Source organism: Perognathus longimembris, chromosome 18, assembly GCF_023159225.1.
Source record: "Perognathus longimembris pacificus isolate PPM17 chromosome 18, ASM2315922v1, whole genome shotgun sequence".
Lineage (NCBI taxonomy): Eukaryota > Metazoa > Chordata > Mammalia > Rodentia > Heteromyidae > Perognathus > Perognathus longimembris.
Window position 1 is genome coordinate 674,961 of NC_063178.1, and position 12,074 is coordinate 687,034.

Consider the following 12,074-nt stretch of genomic DNA (forward strand, 5'->3'; position numbering starts at 1 on the left):
AGTCATATATCAGGGAGATCATGCCCCTTTGTTTTCTGTGTTCTAGGCTTGTCTCACTCAACATTATTTGTTCGAGTTCAGAAAGCAGTATTGACAGCCTGCAGTAAAGCTCTTTAAAGTTTTGCAAGTGTGTCATTTTTTCAAAACCCCTCCAAAAGATGTTGTACCTTTCTGAGCTAAGGGAACTTGTAAAGCTCTTCCGGTACTGCCTAGGCTCCCCGCCCTGAGGAAGGAGGGTGCTGTCCTTGTTCCCACTGTGAATTCCTCTGTATGTGCTGCCCTTCTCTGCACACTGCTTCCTTGCTTTTGTTTTCCTGGTTTTTTTAAAAAAAAAATCATAAAGTAGTAGCAGAAGAATTGGAACTGGCCAAGTGCAGTGGTTCATACCTGTAATTTTAGCTATTCAAGAGGCTAGACTAAAAGTCACAATACCCCATCTCAACAGGAAAGGCTGAGCTTGGTGACATGTGCCTGTCATTACTGCTACTGTGGGAAGTGTCAATAGGATTGTTACACTGGGCCAACCCTGGGCAGAAAGTGAGATCCCATTTCAAAAATAACACCTACCCTGAAAAGAAAAGAGCCGATGGTGAGAGTCAGGTGGCCCTGAGGGCAAACCCCAGTGCTACCTTCCCACCCCCAATAAAAAGAATGTAAGACTCTCGCTCTCGTTGTTCTGTCCAGTGTATTCTAAGTTTATTAGCATGCTTTTAAAATCTAAAGGAAAAAAAGCCTGTTTGGGGGATGCATTTGCCTCTTTTATTCACTTGTGTCTCCAGTGTCTAGACGAGTGACTTACTTGATAACAGATGTCCCCTGACTAGTGAATAACTATACTTCAAACTCTGCTAACATCTGCCCGGAGTAGCTTCTTTAAAGAATTGCCACTTCGTTATTGCTCACGTAGTCGAAGAAGATTAGTATATTGGAAGATAAAGTTAAAACAATAAATTTCTTAAGAGAGTAAGTGTAGTGCCAAAAGAAAGGTCATTTAAGAAGGAAGAAATGAAAAGGATTAAGAATACAGAGTATGTCTGCTAGTGCTTTCTGATTACTTACATTCTGTTTCTTGCTTTGAAAGAAAAAGTAAAGACAAAATAGTTGGACTAGTATTACAGCTCTAAAATAAAAAAAAGTTACAAACAATAATTTGATTACCAAAATTGGTATATTTAAAGCCTAACACCATTCTAATAAAGACACAAATTTCTTTTTAATACTTGTTTCAGGGTCTTTAACCTCTTTATAAGTTCACTAATAAATCTATTTTCGTCAATCTTCTGCAATAGTTCTTTAAAATCACAACAGTTGGTTAGCAAGCTGACTTTTTTATGTGCGCTATACAAATAATTGTGAACTTTTAAAAATGTTGAATGCTTTCATTTTGATAACTGGATCTCCATTTGATATTTTCATTTGTATAACTCATTTGCAGTCTGATTTTTTTTTTTTAGTGCCCATCCCTGACATATCATGGAAAGTTAACTTTCTTTGCATTTAAAAATATCTGGATCATGAAGAAAAAAAATGATGAAAATAAATTAAAATTGAATTACCTTTAAAAAAAAGAATACAGAGTAATGAGAAGGCAAAAAAGGTTAAGGTTGTTTGGTTGTTGTTTTTACTTATTTTTTATTTGACTATAAGCTTATGGTAAGATACTGAATACACCTGGTCTAACAAAGCCAAAATTAAAATATGCATTCTTGGGAATTTAATATTACATGGACATGCTAAAGATGTAGAATGTTAACTTTCAGTTTTGTATTTCTCACACTTAGGATGAGGAAATAAGATAGTAAGTTTGACATCATGACAACATTTTTGCTTTTCTTTCCTTTTTATAGATATGTATGTTGAGGCTTATACAAGTTATTCGATCAGTTGAGAAAATTGAAAAAATCTTAAATTCTCAAGATTCTAAAGAAACATCTACGCTAGAAGCAAGCAGGTAAGTATACTGAATACATCCAGGCTAAAAAAATAAATTCAAGTTACAGCTCATTTCAGGAGAGAAAAAAGTTTATAAAATTTAGAAAGTGCGTTTGTTTATGCTAGTAAGTTCAGGGAAATGGCTAGTGGAAGTTTCTAGTGCTTGTTGCTGCAAAGCCTGGTTGGCTTTAGACCACAGTTGTAGGCTGCCACCTTTCCAGGAGTCACAGGAAAATGCTCTCCGGAAGATTTTACCATTGGAATTGCCTTCTTTACAGACCTGCAAAATCCTGACTGACCTTCAAGTATGGGAATAGCATTTATCTCAGAATTTTGACAGGCCCACAATATTACTGTTATGTCTAGTGGTTCAAAGGCACTAGCATTGTATCATTAAGAATAGTACAGGACACGTTTCTTGAAATTTATAAAGAGCAAAGAAAAAGCTCATGAAGGGAAAAGGTGGTGACTCTTTTTGCTGTTAACTCTCTTGTTACCATCCTATTCTGAACTTAAAGTCAACCAGTTAGGAAAGTGACTAAGGAAGTAAAGAACACCAGTGTAAAGCCTCAGTGCCCTCAGTGCAAGCCAGGAGCCCCAGGTCAGAGCACTGCAGCCCTCTGCCTGAGTATTGTCGCCTGTAATGGGGACTGTCGCAGGAGTGGCGGGTGTGATCGTTGGGCATCCGATGAGGTTCTGCAGTTTGGTGCCTGGCATACCATTGGTCCTCAAGCTTGTCTCTCGTCTACCACAGCTTTTCTTTTTAGTAAAATAGAATACACTACTAGAAAAACAACCAAGTCCAAGTAGGAGATACCAATAGTTCAAAATCCTGATCACACTATATAAGCATGTCAGCTTTGTTTTAAAAATCCAGAGTGTTGGATTTGAAGGCACACGTTTCTCACTTTATAGAAAATGAAGCGTCCACAGAGGGGTGCAGTCCCCCAGCCCCAGGGTCTCCCCTCTCAGTAATTGGTCGGTTCCCACCCTCTGTTCTGGTGCCCAGTTCTTACCAGAGTCACTGCTGATGTCTGTGGAGTCCAGAGAGCTTTCCCTGCTCTGCCTCTGCTGCACGCCTCTCCCACCCCTCAGCACTCCACCCAACACCCGCCCCAGTCTCTGCAATCTCCATAGACTGCACTTGGCCTTCATGCCAACTCTCAACTGCTCCTAGCAGTGCTCAGCTCCTGTCCCACTCTCAGGGCCATCTGATCTTGGGCGTTATTTAAATCCCTCACCTGCTGAGAGAGGCTGGGCTCTTACTTGCACGTAAGCCTCTCCAGCCTCGGGCTTGGGTCAGCATGTACACACGTCCCCTGACGTCCTCCCTGCACCCAGCACACATGCACTCAGGTCTTCTTCCCACCTCTCGTTCTGCGCTTCTGCCTTGTTTCAGAAAGTGATACCTCCTGGCCCTGTTTCAGAAAGTGATACCTCCCATTTCTCCAGGCTGGGGATCACAAGGCAATCTTCTTTTCTCCCTTTTTGGTATACTCTGTCCTAAACTCAGGGTTCTCACTTGCTCAGCCTTCTTCCTCACACTTGGTGCTCTACCATTTGAGCCATGCCACTCCCACCAGCTTATTGCTAGTTAATTGGAGATAAAAATCCTTGTGGATTAGTCTGCCCAGGCTGGCTCTGAACCTCAGCCCTCATGTCTCAGCCTCCCAAGTAGCTGGTATTATAGGCATGAACCACCATCGCTCAGCTCCTTCTTTCCTTTCGTTTGACTCGTCCGTTGTGCACCACTTAGTCTGTCATTTCCCCCTCCGCTGTCTTTTTACCTGGGGCATGGCTGGCCTCCCACCATTTGCACCTTCCTTCTTTTTGGCGCAGTCACATCTACTCTTTGGTTCAAGTCATTCTGTGAGTACGTTTTAACCAGCCCCCTCCCTGGCCGCTCCTCACCAAAGCTGTTCAGAGTGCTGCGAGTGCTGCTGGCGAGTGTTCCTGCTTCCGGGCGGCATCTGCATTGCCGAAAGCTGTTCCTTCATTTCCACCCCCATTGTCTGCCCAGCTCCATTTTGCATCTTCCTAATCCTAGTCAGGACAGAGTTGGGGACCAGTGCAGTGGTGCAGGACAGGCCCCCTGATGGTCTCAGTTGGGGATTTCATATCATTCTGCTGTGCACATTTTTTCCTACTCACTGATTTCTCCAGTGGAAATGCCTCACACTTCTTTCTGCTGCACTTTCCCACGAGTGCTATCGACAGGTTACAGTGTACATTAGGAAAACATGCACTCATTCCTGGGGCAGATAAGTAATGAATGCCTTCTCTCCAGGACCCAGAGCATAGGGGCCGACTGCTCATTCTCCTCTTAGTAATATTGTTTTCAAGTGAGTTGTTATTTATTAGATCTAAAGCCGTTTTCAGCCTTCTTTTTTTTTTTTTACTGCTGGAGGCTAGTCTCGGGAAGGCGATGAAAGTACCTGGCATTTTAGAACCATTAGAGGCATTTCCAGAGAAGGTAGAGAAGTGGGACAAAGCCGAGGGATGAGGAAACAGGAGGAGGTGGGGAGGATGGAGCACGTTAGAGGATGGTGTGCCTCACTGTGCCAACCCCTGGGGCTCAAGCCTGTCCATCCCTTGTACTCCATCCGTTGCCCACCAGAAGCAGACTGGGCATGAGACTCAGGGTGAGACAGACTGGTGGCCCCAGAGCTGCTTTGACTTTGTGGCACGTGGCCTTGAACATCACTGTGACAGACCCAGACCCCATGGGGCTGGAGCCACGTGGCTGAGGGCATGAAGGAGACGCCTCACAATCAAGTCTCTGGCTGTTGTCTTCCCCAGCCCACTCTTGACAGGTCAGATTTTGGAGAGGATCGCCACAGAGTTTAACCAGCTGCAGTTTCACGCCGTGCAAAGCAAGGGTATGCCGCTTTTGGACAAAGTGAGACCGGTAAGCATTTGGGAGTTTCACTATTTGGTGCTTAGGAACTTGCTGAGTGACGAGTTTTATCTCGTAATGCTTGGTATTAAGGGCAGATCTTCAGTATGCTGACTTGAAGTTTCAGTATTTTTCAGTTTTTGTTCACTAGGGTTCTGCTTTGTGTGTCACACTTTATAGATTTTGTGTAAAGAATCACTCACTTCTCGAAATTAAATCAAGAACAGTTTTGAGTTTCATGTCATGAGTGACATGTTCAGAGATGCAGGTACTTTTTCCCTCAAAGCTTTTGGTTGGGCTTTATAATGTTTATCAAAAAGATTTACTTTGTAGGTTCAGAAGGAAATGGCATTTTTTCTCTCATTCTGTAAATCTGTCAGAGTTCTTCTGTGGTGAATTAGCAACCTACTTACAAAGATTATAGGGAAGAGGAAGGATTTCTTGTTTGTTGGGTTTTTTTTTTTTTGTCAGTCCTGGAGCTTGAACTCGGAACATGGGTGCTGACCCTGAGCTCTCTTTGCTTAAGACTAGTTCTGTACCACTTTGAGCCCCACCACGACTTCTAGTTTTCTAGAGGTTAATTGGAGATGAGAGTCTTATGGACTTTCCTGCCAGGCTGGCTAAGAAAGGCAGTCCTCAGATCTCAGCCTCCTGATTATCTCAGATTACAGGTATGAGCCACCAGCACCCAGCAAAGAGGAAGGATTTGATGTTACTCCCCAAGCAGTGCTTCTGCTCTCCAGTTTAGCGTCCTGTTGGTCTTCTCCCAGGGCATGGCGCGGGTGTGTGGATCTGCTTAGTGCTTATCAGTGGCTCTGGTGTGACCTCTGCCCCATTTCCTTGCAGCGCATAGCTGGCATCACAGCAGTGCTGCAGCAGTCCCTAGAGGGCCTCTTGCTGGAAGGCCTGCAGACCTCCAGCGTGGACATCATACGGCACTGCCTGCGGACCTATGCCACCATTGATAAGACGCGCGATGCGGAGGCCTTGGTGGGTCAGGTCCTGGTGAAGCCATACGTCGATAAGGTGCGCTCTTGTCCCTTGGTGGCCTTGTGTAGAGACGCTTCTCGCTTCTGCCCTTCCCTGCGTGTTGGTGAAAGCAGAAGTACCAGAGGTCTCCCTGCCAAGAACCCTGTTCCTGCAAGACCAGCTGGCTGCCATGTCCTGGCCTGGGCATATACAGTTGACCTGCTCTGAGCTGGCTATGTTCACAGCTGTTTTGGTTATAGTGCAGATCATTAGGAGGTGAGAATATTGTCTAGGAGGAATGTATGCTTTTTAGTGAGTGGGGAGCACTGTTTCACACCTATGGTCCCAACTACACTGGGGGCAGAGATTGGGAGGATTGAGATCATCCCAAGAATTGAAATCAACCTGGTCAAACAGGTTAGCAAGATCCCATCTCAACTGAAGGTATATCTGTCATCCTAGTTCTACTAGAGTTGTAAATAAGAGGATCACAGTCCAGGCCAGCCTGGACAAAACCAGGGCCCTTAGTCAAGAAACAACTACACAAAGAGTGAGGACTCGGCCCAACTAGTATAGCACCTGCCTAAGGTGTGAAGCCCTGAGTTAAAAGCCCAGTGCCACTCCAAAAAAAAAAAAAAACAAAAAAAAAAACCTCCCTATTATGGTATAAATTGTACCCTAGAAAATGCACAAACCACTGGTCTTGTGAAGGGAAAAGGCAATAAGCAGATAAGTGCTGACTGCAAAGGAGGGTATGGGTGCTGAGCAGGGAAGCATGTAAGCGAAGGCAGCCATGTGCCCACAGGTCCTTAGGGATGGACACTTGTGCTCAAAGCTCAAAAACAAGGAGTCTTCTGAGCCAGGAAGGTAAGGAGAAGATTCAGACATGAAGAACAGTCCTAGAAATTTGGCACCGGGTATAGAAAGGACAGGGGAAAATGGCAGCGTCCTCTGATGCAGGGACGTTCCTCATCCCCGATGCTGCAGTGAGCAGGGCAGCAGTCACACTCGCCGTGACCACAGGGTGAGGGGAAAACGGAGGGTAGAGATGGAATTTAAAGATTAATTCCAATAATTACTCTGGCCTTGTTACAACTACTGAATAACAATCTTTAGTCTCCTCTGCTCATGTGTTCCCAGTCACCTCTGGATGGAACAGGAAAAATGAGGCCATCGTGTCTTTAGCAATTAGAGAAAATATCTGTTACTAATTTACACGTGTATTTCATTGATCTTAACCTAGTATACTAAAGAAGTATTTGAAGCTTCTGACATATTAGTCATAGTCCAACTTAGTTTTATTTAAACTTGTATATTCATCCTATCATGTCATCTCAACTCCCAACCAAAAATAAGTAAGACCTATTTTGTTCTCTTTGTCTGTCTGTCTTGTGCCCTGCCCGACCTGAGTAATGGGAGAAGCTGGTCTGGGCTCGGCAGTGGTGGCAAGCACTCTGTACTCTTGACTGAAGCCTTTTTGAAAGAGTCACTGTGGTTCAAGCTCAGGGGAAGGCAGATGTGTGGCTTCCTAGTCTATGGCCAGTCTGGCCCCCGTCTCTCACCCCCCTCTCTCCAAGTCACAGCTGTAGTTCAACCTTAGGAACTGGTTTCAAGTGTGACATATTTTACTGTGTAGAAAAGATGCCAGGTAGAAAGAAAGGCGGTTGTGAGAAAACCTCTTTCTGTGGTTATATTTTCTTTTTTTTTCTGTAATACATAGTTTCTGCTTATCTTTTAAATAACTTTTTGTTGTTCTTGGTAGGGGTGGTCATGGGACTTGAACTTAGGGCCTGAGTGCTGTCCCTGAGCTTTTTTGCTCAAGACTAGCCCTCTACTATTTTGAGCCATAGCACCACTTCCTTTTTTAATCACTTTTTAAAAAATACTGTTTCTCACTGGGAGAGAGTGAAAGAAAGGGTTGACAATGCCTCACTAAAGAAATAGCAACTCCTATATACATCAACCTCATAACAATAAATTAAACAATAAAAATAAGAGTGTTGTTTCTCTTCATAGGTGATCAGTGGACATACTGCTGAGTCCCAGCCCAGTGGCCTCCAGCTCATGTATGATAAACTCTTGGAGTTTGTCCCTCACCATTGCCGTCTCCTCCGGGAAGTCACAGGTGGAGCTGTCTCCAGGTAACTAAGGGGTGTCTAGACTGTGCCCTGGGACTGGTCATGTGAGCGGGTCGTTGGGAGCCTTGAGGTTATGGTATTTCCTGCTCCATGCTGCATCCCTGCTTCCAAAACTCTTCTGTCTTCTTCCTTTAAAAAAACGCTCTTTTCCCTAAATCGTTTGCAGTCAAAAATGGACTTTCCATGATTCTGATCTATCTTGTACTGTATGAATACCACCAATTCTGTTTAATTCAAGTTTTATACTGATTGCTGAGGTCATCTTCAATTTCCTCTTCTGGTAGCCAGTTTATATAACTTCCCAGTTCTTTTATAAATATCCCACTCTTGTAACTGTTGTCACGGTCCCAGTCTAGGCCGGTTGTCTGTTGGCCAGAGTAGCAGTCTCTTACCTGTGCCTGGTGTCCAGGCTTGTTCTCCAGCCAGCCTTGGCAGTTCTGTGCCTTCCGAATCTTTGGCAGCGTCTCTGCTCATGGGACGGATCCAGACTCACTGGTAGAGTGGAGAAGACTTCACATAATCTGCTCCTGGCAGCTCTCCACCAGGAACGCTTCCTGTACCTCTTGGAGTACTGGCCACCTTTCCCCACCACTCATGTACACATGGACTTCTGCAGTGTTCCTTTTGTTACCTCGGCCATTTCTGTTTCTTTTATCTTCCTTCCTGCTGATCTGTCCCTCCACGCAGAGCCCCAGCTGAGAGACCACTTCCTTCAAGAGATAACCCAGTGTCCCATATTCCTGGTGTCCTGTGGAGTGCAGGATAGATTGCCTTTGCCTCTGGTTTGGACTCACATCCATTTATCACAAGAGCTGTCCCTGCTCTGCTCGTCTTGAAGCTGGTATCTTCCCAGGAATGCTTGCAAAGTGGAAGAGTTCAGTTTCTTCAGTGATAGGGGAATAAGAACCAGGTGAGGTATGTACTCCTGAAGTCCCAGTGGAACAAGGAGGAGTATTTTTGTCCAGCTTGAGCTGTGTAGTGAAAAGTGTGTCAAAAACAAAACAATAGCAGAAGGCAAGCAAAGTCCCAGCCTTTGTGGAACATGCAGTCTATTTGGTCTTAAATTTGTTTTTTGGGGGAAAAAAAACCCAATCTGGGTAATTGGTGTTCTTCGTGACCTTGGAAGTGCTCCATCTGCGTCCTCCATCCCAGTGGAGGCCAGGCTGTGCCACTAGTGTTGAGTAGTCACGAGAAGTTTTAGCTGGGTTTGGATATGGGGATGTCAGTAGAAATTGTGATATAAAATTAAAGAAGCCACAGTTTTGTGAAACTGATAATCATTAGATTTGGCAGAGGCTGCTTTTGGTCCTGAAATGCCAAGTATCCAACCTTTGGAAGTCCTCTCTAATCTCAGGGTAGTGGGATTGGCACAGAAGCCTCAAGTACTCTGTGTGGGCCCTAGCTGGACTGTCTGCCATGGCTTCTAGCCCTGTTAAGTGTCTGGTCATTCTTGCCGCACTCCAGATTTCAGGACCCCTGCTTGTTGCTCCCTTGGTGTTGTCCCCTTTGTCCACACATCACTGGGTGAACTTCCCAACTGACCACCAGCAACATCCGAGATTTACCTCCAAATGAGACACATCAGCTCTCCTGCAGAGCAATCTGAGGCAGGTTTTATCTTTTCTTTGGCAGACTTACTTACACGTTCCCTTTGCAGGTGAGGAGGGTCTGCTCTGTAACCCTGCTATCGTGGGTTCTGTTGTGTGGAGTCCTCTGAGCCATTCTTTCCTTCTCCCCATGCCCTAACAGCTGATTCCCGTTCTGACGGAACGCTAAACTGGGAAGTCTTCCCAGGGCTTGTGAGCGACAGGAATCTCTCCCACCTCTTGACTCCTTCCTTTCTTGCTGTTGTGACTGATCATCAGTGCTCAGATGTGGTTGTACTGAGACCCTTCGGTGGCTCCTCCTGGACAGAGCGGAGCGGCAGAGCCTTCTTGATGACCTGTCTAGATTATTTTTCTGAGGAGGGAAATTAATAAAAGTTTTAACCTTTAACATAAACTTTATTTTATGGGAATATTAAGTCTCAAAGTCTCATTCCAATCGTTTAGCTTGCTAAAATAAAACTTCACATTAAATTGTTTAACATTTTAAAAGAAACTTGTCTGAAAACACAGCAGTCACAATTGGCAAGTAAATGAGATAGTGTTTGCCTTTATGTTTGTTGGTCGGTTTCTCCATAACTAGCATAGACTTGATGTGTGCTAGGAACAGTCCTGAGTGATTTTCAAATAGTAGTCCTTGTGATGGCCCTGAGAGGTTGTTATCAACCTTCTTAAGGATAAAGCGGAAGCACAGAGTTACAGGTTTGCTCAGGATCCACCATTTAAACTCAGGCTCCCTGACTCTAAAGTGCATGCTTGTATTTAGTGCTGAGTTTGTGAGTCACATCCAACATACAGTGCTAAAAAATTGCAAAACAAAACATCCACCGTATTCTGATATTAGTTTCAAGAGTTTATATAGAGTGACATAGACAATTACTGAAGACAGTATTGAAGCACAGCACTGTGAGTAAACAGTGAGCAGTGGGTAACTAGAGTAGCTCACATGATGTTCTAATGGAATTTGGGCAGAATGCAGAGATTACTTTTCTGTGACCTAAGCTGAAGTCTTAAGAGGGGAAGGGCATTGGACAGGGAAGAGTTACACTGGTTCTGCACAGTTGTTTTACCCTGTCCTTGGTACCAGCACACATCAAGGTCACAGCGACACAGATTCAGGAGTGAGGAGAATCCCCCATGCAGAAGTAAGCTAGCTGACAAGGATAGTCTTATTCTAGTAGGTGGGAGGCAGTACAGGTTTCCTCTCTGTAAGAAAAGGTTATGGCAAATGTGAACCATGACTCTTGTCTTACAGTGAGAAAGGCACCGTTGTTCCTGGATATGACTTCTTGGTGAATTCTGTATGGCCAGAAGTGGTTCGAGGACTAGAGGAAAAGCTGCCTTCCCTCTTCAATCCTGGGGATCCTGATGTATTTCACGAGGTACTCTCACTGTCTTGATTCCTGAAGATGTTCTCAGATAGGATCTCTTCTACATACTCTCTATTCTGTGGTTTATTCAGAATGCTGGCACAATTCGCTCTAGATACAATTGTGACTGGTGATTGTAATTTTTAAACAGTGTTCCAAGAAGTCCCATGGCCTTCATAAAGCCAGTAACTTTGCCATTATCTTCCACGAAAAATGAAGTTTGTTCTATTAGTAGTATGACTAAATTATGTTATTTTTGAAGGAAAAGAAGTTATTGATTGGATTTTAAAGTATGCTGTATAAATGTCCTTTATAATGAAAAACGTAGGAAGCCCTATTATTTAAGAAGGAAAAGAAGTTATCATTTAAGAGAAGTCCAAAACTAGTAGGAAGAAACTTTAAAAGTGCACTGAAATCCCTGCCTATGCAGACTTCAGCAGGTTAGGTTCATGGTTTAGTAAGCTGGATTAAGAAGATTTCAAAAGCCCAGCAGTATTGGTGGAGTTTGGGGACTGCGAAACGGGAGTATAGCTTTGCTTTTGCTGATAGGCAGGGCTCTGCATTCTCTGCTTACTGGCTTTCCCTTAGTCAGTGAGTCTTTGAGCCTAACCCAAGAAGAAATGGTGCTTTGAGTGGGGCATGACTAGCCATAGTTACTTCATGTAGCTGTTTCAGGCTCAGGTCAGAGCCACCGCCATCTACCCTCAGTGGTGCTAGTAGGCCCTGACAGTCTTCATGTCCTCATCTGTAGAAATGATGGGACTACTCCATTCACACCAGCCTCAAAATGATACAATACATAGTTGTAAAGTTAATCAGAGATGTTCAAGCTGTAAAGCACTGGAGATGACACAGGATATAGAAAGGACCCCCTTCCCCCATGCACCCCATATTTGTGGAGTAGCACAATTGTGAAAGTGGCAGTACCACCAAAAGCTTTCTAAAGATTCAGTGCAATCCATATTAAAATTCTAATGCTATTCTTTACAGAAATAGAAAATACAATTCTAAACCCCATGGAAACACAAAGGACCTCAAATAGCCAAAGCAATTCTGAGCAAAAAGATTGATGCTAAAGTTTGAAATTCTAAAAGAACTAACTTTAAATTATACTACAAAAGGGGCTGGGGATACGGCCTAGTGGCTAGAGTGCTTGCTTCGTGTA

The 12,074-nt window shown here is 44.0% G+C and overlaps 1 protein-coding gene across 1 annotated transcript in view; it reads left to right on the top strand.

Moving 5' to 3' along the window:
* Cog2 (component of oligomeric golgi complex 2) overlaps nucleotides 1-12,074 on the top strand; it is a 29,944-nt gene that overhangs the window by 6,436 nt on the left and 11,434 nt on the right. The window contains exons 5-9 of the mRNA XM_048367573.1: nucleotides 1,848-1,951; nucleotides 4,732-4,840; nucleotides 5,675-5,854; nucleotides 7,814-7,938; nucleotides 10,795-10,921. Of these exons, the coding sequence (XP_048223530.1) occupies nucleotides 1,848-1,951; nucleotides 4,732-4,840; nucleotides 5,675-5,854; nucleotides 7,814-7,938; nucleotides 10,795-10,921 (645 nt within the window). The remainder of the gene's footprint in view (nucleotides 1-1,847; nucleotides 1,952-4,731; nucleotides 4,841-5,674; nucleotides 5,855-7,813; nucleotides 7,939-10,794; nucleotides 10,922-12,074) is intronic.